Here is a 19300-nt window from a genome sequence, read left to right as displayed (position 1 = left end):
ACAGAAGCGATATTTTGTTTAGTTGTTATTAAAGTGATGAAATAGAAAATAATGATCTTTTACGCCAACATTATGCAAAGCATTCATCCGATATGTATTTCCCTTTGAATGATGGTTCATACTTCATTTGAATAACTAAATTTACAGAACATCAATGTTGTTTTGATACCTATAAATGTTGTTATACTGAAGGGTATACCGTAGAGAATATCGGAGTTTTCATCATTCAATTATTTACAACATTGATGTTCAGAAAATTTAGTTTTAAAAATGGAACGTTCGGATTTTCAGTCCGTTTGGAATACAAATCAAAACGGTACTTTTTTGTCATAATAATTCAAATGATCGTGTTTTTTTACCGTGTTTTGAATTACATCTAATATGGACGTTTCTCGATTTGCGGGAACTATGTTGAGCGAATGAACAAATATGATTCTCTCAAAGTGTAAATATCTCAGTTCTTCCATTGAGGGTTGGTCACCGTAATTATAACTGTACAAAAAAGGTCAAAGCACAGTGGCTTGATTCAGATTTTATTGCCGACATATGCAGAGTACTTCAATATTCTCAACGCACAAATCAGCTAATAAACAGCACTCGTTTTTGATGGGGGAATACAGCCACCTCAAACGAATAACGTACATTTCATCATATTATAATAATATAATTGTCTCTTGTCACTGGCATTTGGGCTTCACACGACATCGTTGGTCCCAAAACAACATTTGAGAATGACGATTAAAATAGGATATAACAAGTTTGGAAGCTTATGCCGCGCATTCTCTTCCTGAGAGTAAAAAAATATACATACAATCGTGTCCAAAAAAAAAAACGTTGGACAGATATAATTGCTAGAATGATGAATCACTGGAGATTAGGAGCGTTGAATGACTTAGCACAAATCTTGAGTTTGTTTTTACTGGATCATGATGATCTGCGGTTTTTTTTTCCTGTAATTATCGCATCATTTGTAGAAATTCGATGATTCTAGCGAGTCATTAGTCTGAGGTGCACTTGTACTAATAAAAGGAAGCTTCTGGGGAAGTTCGAATCTGGGCTTTCACAGATTTCGACTGGATTGACGAAATTAAAGCGGTGTGATGCGGTAAATTCCCTAATGCTCGTGGCGTGTCCAGGCAATCAACGGACAATCCATATCAATCATTTTGTTGATTTTACGACAAAAACCACAATGTATTATTATGGCGAAACCTCCGTATAACCTTGAATCGATTCGTGATTCATGTTATGAATTTCACAACCAGTTACCGTATTTGCTTGTTGTGAACACTTCGAAAAATGGTCGACTTCGACCATTTACCCAGGCGAGATCGACAATCCCTGTCAGATTTGGACGAATCATATTTGTAATGTTTTTACGGGAGATTGTGTAAACAAGACTGGATCCTCAATGTGGCTCAAAAGGTCTAATATAGCTCGCTCATGACGGACTTCAATCAAGCGTATTTCGAATGCAGTAATTACCAGACTTTAGGCTGCGTGGAAAAATTTGCTTGAAGAGAAGTATAACTTGATTTATTTCGAATGAACTCAATCATATAATTACTGAGCCTTTGTAAAAATTGCCTTCATGTTCATCTGAGATTTATTCCATGGTAATCAAGCTTTAAATCTCAAATTAAAGTAGCACAAGGTCTCTGTCTTGTCGGTTCCTCATCCAGTGTGAAGTCATGAATCCATTGGTGATCGAAAGTTTTCGACGTAGGACTACGTTTTTCATTAAGGGTGCCAAATCAAAAAAACAGGTCACGTGATTGCTTATCCAAGGGAACTCAATGTACCATATTATACAAAGGTTATATAATACCAATTTTAAATCTTTTCAGCATCTGAGACCTATTGAACGCCTGGAATTTTATAATGTGGACAGAAGGTTATTTCGGTCATCCTATTGTTTTAAAAAAAAATTTTTGATCATCCGAAGCGATTTTGCTCTAGAATTTTGTATCGATCAGAATCGTTTTGTGTGACATCAGCATTAGGAGAGACTGTTTTGATAAGTTATAAAAGGCGGAATTTGCAATATCTCCTCTATCCACAAAATCGGTACGAACGAACGCTGCATTTACATTTCGAGCGAGTGATTTCGCAGCAAAAATAGTTCTTACCGTTAAAACTATTACACTATTTCAAAAACGTGACATGCTTTCTGATTTTGCGTAGACAAAAGCCCATGCAAACTAGTGTAGCTCAGTGTTCAATGTGACATTTTCTATTTAAACCGTATTGGTTTTGGAATATTAGACGATTTGCTTGGGGGTCCAAATTGCCTCACTTACCCTAGTACCGCGTCAGTTGAAAGGATTTTTTTTCCATGATGATCAATATTTGGACAACAGAAAAGGCACGTGTTGATGTTGAAACCATGATAGAGGAACTGGTACAAATTCGGTACCCCATTTTGTTTTTTTGGACTTAGCTCTTGGCCAATGCTCGGATTTTCTTCATATTACGTCAGTTTATGAAGGGATCTATTGCGGACTTTTCTCCGCAAACCGATTTCAAAAATCTTGATTTGGCTCGGAGCTTTGAGCATAGAAGTGAAACAACTCAAATTCGAGTACCCGAGATGCCTAGGTATAAACTTGGAACCCCATTTTTTTATTTTTTTCAAATTAAAAGAATCATCCTAAAATCACTGAAAAACATATTTTTTGACATTTTCATACAAAATAGAAGTGAAGTACACTATCTTACGTAAATTAACTCAACTTTGACGAAAAAGCATGCAATTTTACAAAACAAAGCGGAACAAAAAAACGATTTTTTCAAGAATAAGTGAACAAATTTCATCTCGACTAATTTGTAACTAAAAAAGTAAAACGAATCAATTGCTGCATGGGCATGCAATACTTAGCATAGTGTATCATCAACACTATGTTTACATTGGGGTGCCAAATTACCCGCATACCGAATTTTCACTTTGGAATGAACTCTATGAAATTTGTGATTAAAATCTCGATATACTTACTCAAATTAGTTGAAGAACATCAATTTCTTGATCCAAATCAGCTTTAATATTAAAAATCGGCTCACTATTCGATTTTTCATGATTTTTCAAAAGACGCACAGGAAAATTTTTCGAGATTTCAAAAACAACAAAACTTGAAATTTCTTTTAAAAACACAGATATTTTGGGTTTTTGGTTCTCTGTGGAACTTTTGCCGTCTCAACATATGCATTAACTAGCGTCATTTATTAATACTTAGTTGAGATTTCTTAAGCCAAATAACACGCCTTGAATGTATTCCGAAGGGCAAATTCTAGAATACGCGTGACCACAGTGCAAGTCGAAGGAAATTTCTACCGAATTTGTACCAGTTCCTCTAATGATTATAGTCAAACAGAACATTACACATTTTATGATAACATATCCAAGAATCATACACTCCTTCGCAAAGTCCTTTCAACTTCTAAATATTATTTAGTAGTAGAGATCTATGCAGGTCTGTCTAAGAATGTTTGATTGATTGGTTTTATTCACTCAATCAAATTCTTCAACAGATATTTGACTTTTTGTTTTTTTATTCTAAAGTGTCCCGTTTTTATTCCTAAACTATTTGGTCAGCTTATTTATAACACTATCCAACATGATGTTTACCGTTTAACGAAATTATACACACTTAACAGCATGGTCAATCGTTCGATATTATTTACTATAAATGTGCGAGGAACACGAAACCTCCCGCGATGGTGGGAGGAAATGAGTTACATATCATATGAATACGAGTAACTTCATTAGAAGTGAACTAAACGCAGTTCGATATTGGAACTAATTGACGATTTTTGGCACAAATTGTGCACATGTTCCCCAAAAATGATTGATACCAAAAAAAATCGAGATTCGTCGATTCATCTGCCAATAGTTACTCATGATGAAACGAGATTCGAATTTATTGCAAATATATATTGAAGTCATTAATCTACGACGAGGTAACTTAATCACGATGATTAGGTGAAAGTGATTTTTTGTGCGGGAACATTTTTAATCAGCTTACCTCTCAGCAATTCCCTCAGCTCTTCAACAGCTTTGGCCTTAATTTCCGGTGTCTCACGCAGTTCATTTTTGGCCACCTCCTTCACGGCCGGTGTCAAATCCTCTAGTTCGAACCGTAGCACGTAGTCCCCTAGCTGGATCGAGGGCAGCTCGTCCACCTCCGAAAGCATCGTAGGCACCCCTGAGAAAGGAAACGAAATGAAAACAGAATGCATTAATTCAATGCAAGTCGGAATAGAAAAAAAAATAAATGTACAGTTGAACCTAAAGCATTATAAATTGAGTTTTAAGGACGATATACTTACTCATTTTGACGAAAAATTATCAATTTCGACTATCCAAAAGCTGAATCAAACAAACACGAACAAGAACAAAAAAATGTAAAGGACGTCCCAACAACTAGATGTCACTAGTGGCAACGACGAAATCGAGTGTTTCACCTCGTTTGGTAGGCAGGGAGAGCTCAGAGTGTAGTGAACAAGCTAATCCGCGCGGGCAACCTTATATTACCCATGTGCCCAGATCGTAAAAGCGCGTTCGCGTTCGCGTTTTGACGGGGCCACCACAGCTGGCCCAAGTGCAATCAAGCCCACCCATAAAGCTTGACTGACGTGTGGAGCAGGTACATATATATCCGCGTCTAGCAGTTTCGGACCAAAGCCAGTGCTGGTGCTGCTGGCTGATACGATCTCTTATCGACACATATTCTCTCATACTTAGTTGCTTTATCGGACACGTGGGAATCGAATCATTTGTGGATAGCTAGCAATTACCGGCTGGGAAGCGAACATCTGTGCGGTGTGTTTTTGTTTTGATGTTTTAAGGTTTTTTGATTTGCGAGTAACAATAACGAAATCGAAGCTAGGTTCACGATGTTTCCTGGCACGCGCTAAATGCTGCTCGATGTTGAATGCGTTTAACCTTTATCTCTTGTTGTTTCCCCATGTAACTAGCTTAAAATGCCGACAACAAATAAGTAAATGGTCAGAAAATCGTATCATTGAATAGAAATTTTGATTTCGATACCGCATAAGGTAAAAGATGTTGGTTTGTTCAATCGAAAATATGACCTTGGTTTGTCCACTTTTTGAATGCTCTAGTTAGCGCACCTGTGTCAAATCATGATTTTCAGTAGTTTTATGAGATATTTTTACGGATTCGCATGTTTAAAAGTTTATAAAATCCACCTTCTATTGGTGTCAATGCGCCCCTCATTTGAGCTAACTTTTTATCGATGATTAAAGATGATTATTTTTTACGTATTCTGGCCTTTTCTGGATTATAACACTTGCAAATATTGTAAACACCATGCTTGCACACCATTTGTATCAGATTTATATATCTAAATCATGTAATTAAAGCATCTCGATGCATTAAAAATGAAGAAAGGAAGTTTCTCTCTGGTTCAGTGATGTTCTTTTTCAAAATGCCCAAGAAGAGGCAATATTCTGAAGAGAGTCTAAAGAAAACAACATCAACTTGAAAAAAATGCAACATATACTTGAAAACGCGATTTTTTTTATCAAACAATGGTGATTTCTAAAACCGGCCAAACCATGATCATTTTTCGGACAAATCATGATCAGAGGTGGATAAACCATGATCATAATTTCTCTTTGAATATTATTATTGAATGGCGTTAACGTTCCCTGTGGAACTTTTGCCGTCTCAACGTATGCATTAACTAGCGTCATTTATTAATACTTAGTTGAGATTTCTTAAACCAAATAACACGCTTTGAATGTATTCCGAGGGGCAAGCTCTAGAATACGCGTGACCACAGTGCAAGTCGAAGGAAATTTCTTTGAGGAAAAATCCCCCGGCCAGAACGGGAATCGAACCACCCGGCATGATAATGTGAGACGCTAACCACTCGGCCATGGGTGCACTTAATTTATCTTTGAAGAAAATCATAAATTTGAAGAAATGCATAAAAATGAACAATTTGAATGCCTTATGCAACTTATGATGATAATGATGATGGTCCCGCCTCCTTCCCCTATAGAGATTTGAGCAAGACGAGTTATCAAAAAGATATTTTTTTCTCAGCATTGAAATCAGTTTAGCAAAAAAAAAAACCAACTAATTTTATTTACAAATTTCAATGTCAAAAGACAAGCCAATACCTAGTCTTGTCCGCCACAGAGCCGATACGGTCCCGACAAGGCCCTTGCAGCCAAATGGTCCACCAAGACACAAGTCCAACCGCCAGCCTTGTTTTGGATTGACTTGAATATCCCCATCCAGAGAAATCGAGAAATTTTCATTCACGAAAAATTTCTAGACCGGTCCTTACAAAACTTTAAAATTTTTATCCATCATATCTGCACCACGCGCGGGACGCTCAAACTTTTGTAGACTACTTTTATTTTTTTTCAACAACTACAATATAACATCAAAATAAAAATAAAAATGGTCCATCATTACCAAGATCATGACAGACATAATAGAGATTAATACAAGATAGAGAAATAAAATAATGTAAAAAAATTAAATCGTCTACACATTATAATCCGTTCAATAAAAACTTCGTCAGATACAATATTCAATGAAAAAATAAAATAAAAAAGACTGCATAAAACTTTTCACATAAATTATCCGTTCGTATAAAACTTCGTCAGTTAAAATTTTCGTCATAAAGTAAAAAAACAATAATTCAGCTGTTATGAAAACACAGCTTTCAAGAAATGGGGTGTTCTTAATTCATTCGCGTTTCTAGTGTTATAACTATGAAAGTCACTTCCTCTTTTAACTCGATCACACAAATATCGAGGTAGCAAACCGTTGATTACTTTAAAAATGAACACCATAGTTAAAAAAACAATTCTTTGCTTCACGGATGTGATCAACGCTGTGATCTCGATATTTGTGTTCCATTGGCTAGAAATAGAATGGTAGAACAAAAGTCCAAATGAGGAGAGATGATTGATTTGTATAGCTGTATTTTGCTGAAAATAGTTAAATCGTTTTTCAATCGGCATAAGATTCCATACTTCTTGGCAATTTTCTTGATGGCATTGTCAATGTGAGTGCTGAACTTAAGTTTGCCATCATCACCAAGCCAAGATATTTTATCTCCTGAACGCGGTCAATAGTCTCATAATCAATAACAATAGAGATGTTCTCATTTATTCGATTTCGCGAGATTATCATGTATTTTGTTTTACTTATGTTCAATTTCAATTGCTTATACTTCAACCATCTACTTAGAAAATGCAAGTCTTCATTCAAGTGCAAAACGTCCTGATATACATCTTTAGCTGCAATGAATAACACAGTGTCATCTGCGAATAGATTGATATCGCAAAATCGTAAACTCTCCGCATGTCATTGATACACATAATAAATAAAAGCGCCTTATGCGCCTTATTAGCAACTAGAGACTTGGAATTTTTCAACAAACCCAAACTCGTCTTGATTACATGTGATTTTCATGAAGAAAAATCGATTTGCATTTACTAGTTGTGTAAAAACACTCGTCTATTCGACTAAAAGAAAGAATAGATTCCGCACAACGTTAGGTTCGGTCATGTATTTCAACTATTCCATGTTATCTTTAGATTGGTACCAGTTGAGCAACGGTCCACCACCCGAGGCATCAAGCAGCATCAGCGTCAGTTCAGGGAAATATCGCTTAAATTGTTCATCCAGAGAGCTCGAATGAGTTTCTGATTTGAGATCCAATCTAGTGCGAGCCCTTGACCTCTCAAACATGAGAACATTTCCCGAATTTACTCTTCCGCTCCAGTCTTCACCACAAAGATTTTCTTAGAACCGCATCAGATTTATTTGCTTTACCTGTAGCACCAAGTTATTCTAAATCTAGATGCTCAAAAATTTTAAAATGTTTGCAATTTTGCGTTTATATGTTTTCCCCCACAAACTTTCGAAAATAACGGGTGTTAAACAAAAAATGAGAATTTTTTCAATATCTTTCAGTAACTCAAATAAAAAGCGTAAAATTTTCTTTCTCCAAGAAAATTGCTCTTTGGGCTCCCTAGAAACAGTAGGCGTGTTTGGTTTTGCTAGTTTGAATTTATTCAAAGCAAAGATGGCGTCGAAACAGCACGTGCTCCGCGAACGCATTGTACGGTTCTACGAAACGCATTTCCAGCAAGGAAAAAAGTTCACGGTGGCACATTTTAAGGAAGAAAATGTACCTGTCAGTACGGTATATCGTATCCTGGGTTCCTTGAACGTAGAGCGGAAGGTCGGAAGTGGTCGTCCGGTGACGATAATGACGAAGCAGAGGAAGACATCGTTAAAGAAGCTGTTTGACAACAAGGACGCAACCAGCCTGCGTGACGCCGGTCGGAAATATGGCTGCTCCCACGTATTGATCCATCGGACCCTCAAGATGGAAGGAATCGTCTGCAGGAAGAAGACGAGGTCGCCGGAGTACACGGAGGAGCAGATTGAGACGGTTAAATCACAGTGTCGGTAGATGACCAAAAAATTCCGCGGGACGTCTTTCGTTCTGGACGACGAAAGCTATTTTCCGCTGTCCAAAACGCATATTCCAGGAAATGATAATTACTACTCCAGCGACAAGTCATCCACACCGCCTGAAATGAAATACAAGTTCAAGCACAAGTTTGAAAAAAAGGTTATGTTGTATATCGCCATTTCCGACCGGGGCATTTCAAAGCCTTGGTTTAAGCCGAGCGGTCTGGCAATTAACCAACAAATATATCGAGAAGAGTGCCTCGATAAAATCCTGCTGCCGTTCCTGAACGAGCATCACGCGGATGGGAAGTACGTCTTCTGGCCGGACAAGGCGTCTTCCCATTACGCCAAGAAGACGCTGGCGTATCTTGAGGAGAAAAAGATACCGTTCGTGCCGAAAGATCGTAACCCAACAAACTTGCCCCAGTGCCGCCCAATAGAGGATTTCTTTGGCTCACTCAGTGCCCTAGTGTATAAAACAATTGGAGGGCCAAGGACACGAAGCAAATGACTACAAGAACCCGGAATTGTATCCGGAAAATGGACATAAGTTCCGTACAACGTTCTTGTGAGAGCATCGCGACAAAGTTGCGTCGAACAGCAGACCACGGCCCTTACTCAAATATTCACTGACATTTTTTTGAAGAAAATACATTATGTTATTAATAAAATAAATACTGAAATCGATGAAAAAAAAATAATTTTTTATATGTGATTGAAAAAATTCTCATTTTTTATTTAACACCCGTTATTATAATCTCATCCTTTAATTTGAACGCCGGAAAAAGGACATTTCCTTACACCAACTAGCGCACGGAAGTGTGGAAAATTAAACACTGGAGGCCTGAATTCCTGATTTTACATAGTTTATAATTTAGATGACTGAAGCACGCAGTAAATAACGAGCAACAATTGTAGCGGCGAGCCACAATATGTTTATAAAACTACCATTGCAAAGCCGAAGTAAGAAGGAAAGCATTGCAACATAAGCTGCGCACATCTTATACCATTGGACAAAGGAACGTTCGATTCCCGTTCTGGCCGGGGGATTGTTCGTCAAAGAAATTTCCTTCGACTTGCACTGTGGTCACGCGTACTCTAGAGCTTGGCCCTCAGAATACATTCAAGGCGTGTTATTTGGGTTAAGAAATCTGAACTAAGTACGAGGGTCGTTCAAAAAATAAGTTTCAGTGCCCAAGCGCCATCTCGCATGAAAAGATGGAACTACAAAATTTTTACCATGTGATTTCACTACATTTCTAAGCAGTTTGCAAAAAAACTTCGTGTTTTATTGAGTTTTAAAATGGAAGTGCCGCTTAAAAAATCGCCCAAATATGAGTTACGTTCTACCCTTCGTTCTCTGACCCCGAAAAACAATAGTGGTGCTGAAATTCATCGAGAATTGTGTTCAGTGTATGTTGTAGGGTGTATGAGTCTTCAAATGGTGAACCGATGGCGGAAAGAGTTCCAACAAGGCCGAGAAGAGGTGTTTGACGAAGCGCGCGCGGTGTGACCTACCGAAGCAGTTACATCGTACAGGCAAATCTTTTTTTGTGCGGGGGATAGGGACCGCATAAAAAATCGTGCAAAACTCCACCAGTAGCTTTTAAAAACCGTGTTCGGTACTCATTTTGAAAAAAACTTTTTTGTGTTTCCTTCCATAAAAAAAGTTTCCCCCAAGAAAATAGCTCAAATCCACGCCGTTCACCGTTCAATTTACTTTTGTTTTCCTGCTTTGCGATGGGACAGTTTGCCTCTTCGGTTGCGGGTGGCTGTTTTGTGCTTTTAGTTGCATGCCGAAACGTGATGCTGTTAGATATCATGTCATGCAAAAACTTAGAAATGGAAGGAGAGAATGATTTCAGAAGTGGATAATTGAGACGCAAATATGCTTTTTTCGCACTGAAATGCATATACACCATCGAAAAAAAACTAAATGGACGATAACTTCGTCAAATATGCTTCATGTGCCGCAAAAAAACAAAATCGTACCGCACAAGATCAGAAAACCGCACGAAAAAAATCGCACAAAAAATACCGCACAAAAACAGGTTTTACTGTACTTTAAAAAGTTGGACGCTACGCACTTCGCGCTCGGAATGGAAAAACTCGTGCCACGCTATGAAAAATGCCTCGAACGTTAAGGCGATTATGTAGAAAAATAGAAAATGAAACGTAGATTACGAAAATCACCTTCTTTTTTGTCCTGGCTTTATTTTTCCGCGATTTCTGAGGCATTGAAACTTATTTTTTGAACTACCCTCGTATTAATAAATGACGCTAGCTAATGAATACGTTGAGACGGCAAAAGCTCCACAGGGAACGTTAACGCCATTCAAGAAGAGAAGATGTATTAAATTCCATAAGCCATGAATGAAATGAAGTTCATTCGTCTCTATAATTCTAAAATTGTCAAACTGGCTTCTTGAAGATTAGGTGAGTGTTGGTTTTAATCATTTGATTGTTTGTGTTTGCCACGGCTCAAGTGGCTAAAGGTAAACAGTTGAACGGACGATTTCGAGACTCGGTTTTAAAATCCATGTGTATCGCGCTATGCAGTCGGCTCATATTTATCGTATCTATGTGCAATTTACAGCGTTACATCGTTAAATTTCGTTTCATTCTAAAATAGTATTCGAAGTGATAAACAAGCGATTTAAATTAATAAATTGTGGATTTCATATCAACTTGTCTAAGAAGTTGGCAACACCATCTCAGATAGAACGTTGTTTCTTAATTTTTTTACAAAAAATTATAGCTCGAAATCTATAATATCTACAAAATTCTGGTCAAAGGATGAAATGTAGGAAGTTATTTAAATTTTCATATCAAAATACCAAAAGAAAATAAAAAAGATACACCGAGTAACAAATATTTTGAAAAAGAAATTCATTTTTCTCAAAAACACATTTTTTTTTAAATCTCAAAAAAATTATGTGAATACTGCCGTTCTATGCATAGTTGTCCCATGTTCCAAAATCAGCAACTGAGAAAAACACAATCAAACATGGGACACTTGAACTCGATGTTGTTTTTTGAAATACTGGGAACAAACAATAAGTTTTTTGGTATTTTTCCGAAAGATTATGCATAAAAACATCGTTTTATAAAGAAAGGAGTGATCTGCAACACCTTTGCAGAATATAAATCTTATTCTTATTAGGCATTCGCTAACAAGGTGTACGCGTGTTCTGTTAGACTTTTTTTTATTTGTTTTAGAATTAGTTCGTTTTCCCAAACCAGGAATGAGTGCATTAGTCCTGCTGAAAGCGTGACATAAAATTCTTGTACCTGAACCGATTCATTTATTATCAAAAATACATGGTGGGACAGTTATCCCTAGAATATCAACATGGGGCAATTGAGCTTGATGTCATTTTTTGAAAAGCTGGGAACAAACAATAAGTTTTTTCTGGTTTCCTGGAAGATTAGCCTTAAATCATCGTTTTATGAAGTAAAACGAAAATTGTCTAAACGTGACATGGGACAGCTATGCGTAGAACGGCAGAATAGCCCTTACAATATCCAACAAGTCACCCATACATCGGAATATGGGCACTTTTACAGAGAAAAAGTTTTTATAACAACAACCTTTTCATGTTTTCTTTAAAAAAAATACAACTAATCTTAGTTTTATTTAAAGTCAAGATAGCGATATAGTGTATTCGACAAACTTTCAGATCTTATTGAAATATGAACTTTTATCGAAGACTTTCTATCTTTTATAGTTTCTGGAATACATGGCATATTTCCGAAGAAAACATGAAAAAGTAGTTGGAAAAACTCCTTCCCTGTGAATGTGCCCATCTTCTGATGTATGGATGACTTGTTGGAAATTGTAAGGGCTATTCATATCCGCTTTTTGTTTAGAATAAAAAACATATTTTTGAGAATTTTAATTTTCAAAATAATTTTGTTTTAAAAATTTGTTTGATATTTTTTTAAAGAAAACATAGATAATTTACTACATTTTATTCTGTAACCAAAATTTTTTGGATTTTATAGTTTTTGAGTTAAGATTTTTCGAAAAAAAAATTAAAAAAACTAAAAATTTAAAAAAAAAGTCACTCCGAAACTATAAGACAAACAAAAGGTTAGTTAGAAAATAAAATATAGAAAATCATTTAAGTTTTCATTAAATAATATCAAACATTTTCTTAAAAAAGAATTTCACAGAAAAAAAAATTGGAAAATTTAAATTCACTTTTCTTAAAAATATGTTTTTTTTTAATTCTAAAAAAATAGATATGGATAGCTCTTACAATTTCTAACAAGTAATCGATGCAACGTAAGATGAACACTTTTACAGGGAAATAGTTTTTCCAACAGCAACTTTTCATGTTTTTTTCGAAAAATTACTATTAATGTTTAACTCGTAACATTTCCATGTATAAATTATCGCGATTCACATGCTTTGCATTTTTTTTTCTATCTAGAAACATGTCAAACGCGAGAATTCACACACAAAAAATGTTATGAGTAGAACATTATTTTCTCAGGAGTCTCCATACAAAAATGCCATGTATTCCAGAAACTATGAATGATAGAAAGTTGATGTCTTCGACAAAAGTTCACATTTTAATAAGATCTAAAACTTTGTCGAATACGCTAAATCGCTATCTTGACTTTCAACGAAAAAGTTATCGTAACAAAAAATTGTTCTTTGTGAAAGTGCCCATCTGCCTATATACGGGTGACTCGTTGGAAATTGTAACCTATTGATTTTTTTTAATTAAAAAAAAGTTTTTGAGAAAAATGGATTTCAATTTTTAAAATAATGTTTTTACAGTGTAATTTTTCTTCAAAAAATTTTTGGCATTTTTTAATAAATTTTTTTTATGAATATTCCATACATTTGATTTTTTGACCAAAATTTTCATTTTTGTTTGTTTTTCGAAAATTTCAAGAATGCAAAGTTGCTTAAATGACCAATGTTTTTACACCCACAACGTTTCCCTGAATCTGAGATGTTGCTGTCAATGGCCAGTCGAGTTGACATAAAATTCGTCAAATAGTATAAGTACATAATATTCAGCAAACAACATGTCGAATGAACATTTAAGATAAGTTACGAAAAGTAAAGATTCAGTAGTTAGGCTACTTTGGAAAACAATCGATTTCCTGTTTTCGTCAAGCAGCCTAGGACTGTGTTGACCGAATCGCATCACTTGCCGCAATGAATTCTGTTTTTTAGCGTTATCGACTATTTGAAATTCAAAGAGCCGAAATCTGCACAATGGGAACGCCATTGCCAAAAAGCATGTTTACTTCAAAATAAAAAAGAACAGAATACGGAATACGATATTATTCATTTCATCCTGACACACACACACCTCTATTCGGTAGGCATGTGTCTATTCTATACAACAATGGCCATTTGAATAACCACGTACTAATTTTCAGGGTCTCTCCCAATGGTCATTATATTCAGCTGGGACAAATGAGTACTCCACTCCACCAAATTGCCTTCGTGAGTCTCATCTGTTTGTGTTGATAATTTCTTTTTCTTTTGAGTATCCATTACAAAACAAATAGAACAAAATTTCATGCGTCAATCTATTATAAGAAATTTTGATAAAAAATATTCTACCACAGTTGTAATAAAGTGGTTATGTCTCGTAAATTAGACAGTTTTGTAATAGCCGTATTTCAGAACTCATTCAGAACTCCTAGCGAGACTTGCTCCGATGTATAATCAGTATAATGAAAGTAATTTGAACCAACTGGTCCATGTTCTAATAGTTCAGTAGTTGATATTGATTTGAACGGCCGATTTTCCTCTTCTAATGCAGTTTCTGCTTATTGGCAGAATCATATCAACTATAATGGCCACATACGGATATTGCAAGAACCACTTAGGTTGCTTTTATCTGATCATCCCCTGAAGCGCATCGAGGAGCGAACCGGACATTTGTTTGCTATTCACTTTGTCGGCGGGTAATACGTTTGACATAATGGAGCACGTCTCATCTGGGTAATAACCAGAGATGACTCAAACTAAGTTTGATGACTAAGTCATCTTGAGCAATTATTTTATTTCACATTTTCTACGATACACTCTTCCACAAGAACAACATGACATGCACCACCATGAAAACGAACGCAATCATTGATTACTGACACAGATTGAGTAATGTTCACTTCACCCAACCCATTTATGATTGCACAGTTCTAGTAGGGGACACTAGCATAATGCGAATACTTCGCTCACAAACATTCGCTCTATTACCAGAGGGCTGAAACACTCGATTTCACCATTGATTTTAGGACTTGAATCATTTTGGATGCAAACCCTCTCAAACTATATTTACATGCAGTAAGTCAAACTTCCACCGAGAAAAAGCCAATCACTTTGGTTGTCGCGGTCGGTCTCGCGGTGAATTGCAAACTGGAAAATATCGCTTTCTACACTCCAAGTACACGAAAAGTGGGCTCAGTACATTAGGCCGTATATGCCATCGACCGATTCTGGTGACCGTTACCTTCAGACTAGCATAGGATATTGATCAACGTTAATATTTTATTCCTAAAGTTCTCTCCGCGGTTCGCTCTCGAGTCAAAACAAGAAACACAAAAAAAAATCGCAGCATTTCCGACGTGGAGCACACCCCACCTGATCGCATAGGATGCAAACGCAATTGGTTCTGTGTTGGGTCGTATTCTTTGCCTCGTTGCCGCCGACGCCACCCTCCGGCAATAAGTACTTGTTTCCAGAGAGTAGTTAGTGTCTCACATTATGCTCTTCGAGTGCAATGCCACTTTGGTGTGACGCGAGTGGAGAACAAGATTTTTCGCTCGTTTAATAACTATGTGTCGGTATCGAGTGTGTTGGGTTCGCAATGTGTTTGGGAAATTGGTGGTCACATAAAAAAAATACCGATTGATTACTCGGTCATGATTTTAAAGTGTTGAGTAACATATGTATAAACAGTGACTTATAGTAACATACATAGATGATATATGTTTTTGTAAGCAAACTGCCAAAGACCACAATTTAATTGTGGTTTGTTTATCTATAACTAGCTGATCCGGCAAACTTCGTCCCGCCCAAAATTAGTTTTTTGTTATCAATGCCTTTAAACATTCACGTTTTTTTTTACTATGAGCAAGTTCATGGGTCTAATGGCAGAACTGTTCATTGATTGATCTTTTAATCGACCCCGTTGAATTTACCTTCTAGTATTTCTACCAAAACTCATCATTATAATATCATATTAGGCTGTCAAAAAAGTCCTGCGGTTTTTTTTTTGAATTTTCATTTGTTCATAAAATTAGTTACAATCATCTGTTTTAAGTCAAATATGCGCCGTTTTGTTCGATGACTTGTTCCCAACGAGATGCCAACTTCATAATACCCCTGTTATAGAAGCTCGCTTCCTTATTGGCAAAAAACTCGGATAGCCAATTTTCACAGGCCTCTTTTGTGGCTAACTTCTGACTACCTAGCTCGTTCGCCATGGACAAAAACAGGTGGTAGTCACTTGGTGCAAGGTCCGGACTATACGGTGGATGCAAAAGAACCTCCCATCCGAGCTCCCGGAGCTTCTGGCGCGTCACCAAAGAAGTGTGTGGCCTGGCGTTGTCCTGATGGAAGACAATGCGGCCTCTGTTTTTCAAAGATGGCCTCTTCTTCATGAGTGCTACCTTCAAGCGGTCCAGTTGTTGGCAGTACAGGTCCGAATTAGGCGTTTGGCCATAGGGAAGCAGCTCATAATAGATTATTCCTTGACAATCCCACCAAACACACAGCAGAACCTTCCTGGCCGTTAATGAGGGCTTGGCCACCGTCTGAGCAGCTTCAGCGGGCTTCGACCAGGACCGTTTGCGCTTCACGTTGTCGTAAGTGACCCACTTTTCATCGCCAGTCACCATCCGCTTCAGAAACGGGTCGATTTTGTTGCGATTCAGCAGCGATTCACATGCGTCGATACGGTCAAAGATGTTTTTTGCGTCAACGTGTGTGGCACCCATACATCGAGCTTCTTTGTGAATCCAAGCTTCTTCAAATGGTTAATAACGGTTTGATGACTTATCCCCAGCTCTTGGCCGATGCTACGGCTGCTACTATGCCGGTCTTTCTCGGCTAATTCAGCGATTTTGTCGCAATTTTCAACGACAGGCCTTCCGGAGCGTGGCGCATCTTCGACGACCTCTACACCAGAACGAAAACGTTGAAACCATTGTTGTGCGGTGGAAATAGAAACTGTATCGGGTCCATAAACTGCACAAATTTTATTGGCAGCTTGAGATGCATTTTTGCCTTTGTCATAGTAATACTGTAAAATATGTCGGATTTTCTCTTTATTTTGCTCCATATTTGCGACACTATAACTCACGAATGATTTAACCAAACAAAACACTGTCAAGGACTATATTAAATACCTTTCCAACAAGCTATAGTATGACTCGATACAATGAATACAACTAGAACTACGCGCTTACAACGACACCTCGCGGAAATACCGCAGGACTTTTTTGACAGCCTAATATCAATTCTCGTTCAAGATTTTTCAACCACTTGCAAATAACATGTTTCTCCGTTACATGGAATAAATGTTTCATACAGAAAATATAATAGAATAAAGACAGCCCCAAATCGGACAATTCCTTCCTCGAGTTCTGCTCTTATCAACACATTCGGCGATACTTTTGTATTGCTAGAAAATATAGGAGTGCGTTTCATCACATTAAAATCCATTTCCAGTTTCAATTTCGCTAGCGCAAACATCAAATGGACTAACAGCACTTGTCACTATGTAATTGTAGAACATATGGGAATTTAATTTTCCGAATTTTTCCTTTTTCCTTCAGAGTTTTCCGGAAATTTTTGCATAATATATAATACAACATACATACATAAAAACCAAACCAAAAAATCGAATAAATCCACCTAGAAGTGATATCGCCCTTTTCAGCAGTATAAACAAATAGACCCTCAACTATTTTACTTTTGGTTCCAGTCAGTTTCTTAGCAGTCCACATTTCGTGATTTGATTTCCATTTATAGACGCAGGGCATTCCTTAGGAACAGATTAAACAGACTTTTCACAGTCTATCTCACTCGCACTGGCAACAGACCGTTTTACCCCACCAGTACAATTTATTTATTTATTTATTTATTTATTTATATAAAGGCTACAGTGTAAGGAAAAATCCTTTTAAATTACTGCAACGCGCGAGTATTTAACGTATCCTGTTCTGAATGCAAACTAACAATTTATCTCATAATTAAATTTACTACTCAGTCGTGCTAGTTCCTCCCGTTGAACCCGTTATTTCAATAATTTAAATTTTCCACTTAAAAATGAATTTACTTTTCCGTACATACCTAATATCACTTTTCTGTTAACTCACAAACCGAAATATGACCATCAGCGAATTGAATTTGTTACGTAATTTGTGCACGACGCCTTAAGATATTGGGTTGGGGAAAAATAAATGTCGTATATTGTCAATATATGGCAATACTTCAACATATCTTGTGTTGTACTTATCGCATCGGATCATACTATACGGTTATTTAAAGACGACAATCTGTGCTACAAGTGTCGTTTTGACAGTGTTGTGATTGTCCTTTTCAGTCTCAAGTTATAGTGCGTCAAAGATGGAGTCCACCAATCAAGAAATTCGCCATATTTTACGTTTTTACTACCTGCGAGGTAAAACTGCAACGAAGGCGGCCGAAAAAATTTGTGTAGTTTATGGACCCGATACTGTAACGATTCACACAGCACAGCGTTGGTTTGATCGATTTCGTTCTGGTGTAGTGGCTATCGAAGATACACCCCGTACTGGTAGGCGAATCGTCGTGGAAACCGATAAAATCGTTGAAATCATCCAAGTAGACCGGCATGTGAGCACTCGCTCGGTTGGCCAGGAACTTGGTATAGACCATAAATCCGTTTGGAACCATTTGCAGAAGATTGGATTCCAAAAAAAGCTGGATGTATGGGTGTCACACGAGTTGACGCAAAAAAATCTTTTAGACCGAATGATCGTCTGTGATGCACTGCTGAAACGGAACGAACTAGACCCATTTTTGAAGAAGATGGTGACTGGTGATGAAAAAGGGATCACGTGCGACAACCTAAAGCGAAAAAAGTCGTGGTCGAAGCGCGGTGAGCCGGCCCAGTTTATCGCCAAGCCCGGATTGACGGCCAAGAAAGTTTTGCTGTGTGTTTGGTGGGATTGGAAGGGAATCATCCACTATGAGCTGCTCAACTATGGCCAGACCCTCAACTCGGTTCTCTACTGTGAGCAGCTTGACCGTTTGAAGCAGGCGATTGACCAGAAGCGGCCAGAAATGAAATCCTTTTGAAAATTTTAGACAGTAAAATAAAAACTATTAAACAACTTTTGGCGTTTCTTTTTATTCATACTTCGAGCCCAAGCCCGTATGCTCGCACCTTCCTCTTTACCCCGTCCATAAGGTTCTGTACAACGTCAGGTTGTAGTTTTTTTTATCAGAAATCCATTTTCTCTTGAAGTCCGCCTCCGATTTGACAACTTTTGGGTTCTTCCGGAGGGCCTGCTTCATAATCGCCCAATATTTCTCTATTGGGCGAAGCTCCGGCGCGTTGGGCGGGTTCATTTCCTTTGGCACGAAGGTGACCCCGTTGGCTTCGTACCACTCCAACACGTCCTTTGAATAGTGGCACGAAGCGAAATCCGGCCAGAAGATGGTCAGGCCCTCGTGCTGCTTCAATAGTGGTAGTAAGCGCTTCTGTAGGCACTCCTTAAGGTAAACCTGCCCGTTTACCGTGCCGGTCATCACGAAGGGGGCGCTCCGCTTTCCGCAAGAGCAGATCGCTTGCCACACCATGTACTTTTTGGCAA

The 19300-nt window shown here is 37.5% G+C and overlaps 1 protein-coding gene across 6 annotated transcripts in view; it reads right to left on the bottom strand.

The window, feature by feature from the left end:
- Nucleotides 1–19300, bottom strand: part of LOC129775818 (alpha-tocopherol transfer protein-like) — a 62886-nt gene that overhangs the window by 8368 nt on the left and 35218 nt on the right. For 3 of the 6 annotated variants that reach the window (XM_055780954.1, XM_055780952.1, XM_055780951.1), the window contains exon 2: nt 4020–4199. In XM_055780954.1, coding sequence (XP_055636929.1) covers nt 4020–4188 — 169 coding nt within the window. In that variant the 5' untranslated portion in view covers nt 4189–4199. The other 3 variants (XM_055780949.1, XM_055780948.1, XM_055780950.1) reach the window with 3 other exon arrangements.

Source organism: Toxorhynchites rutilus, chromosome 3 (genome assembly GCF_029784135.1).
Source record: "Toxorhynchites rutilus septentrionalis strain SRP chromosome 3, ASM2978413v1, whole genome shotgun sequence".
Taxonomy (NCBI): Eukaryota; Metazoa; Arthropoda; class Insecta; order Diptera; family Culicidae; genus Toxorhynchites; species Toxorhynchites rutilus.
The sequence above is the reverse complement of the archived record's forward strand: the minus strand, read 5'-3'. Positions and strand labels throughout refer to the sequence as shown.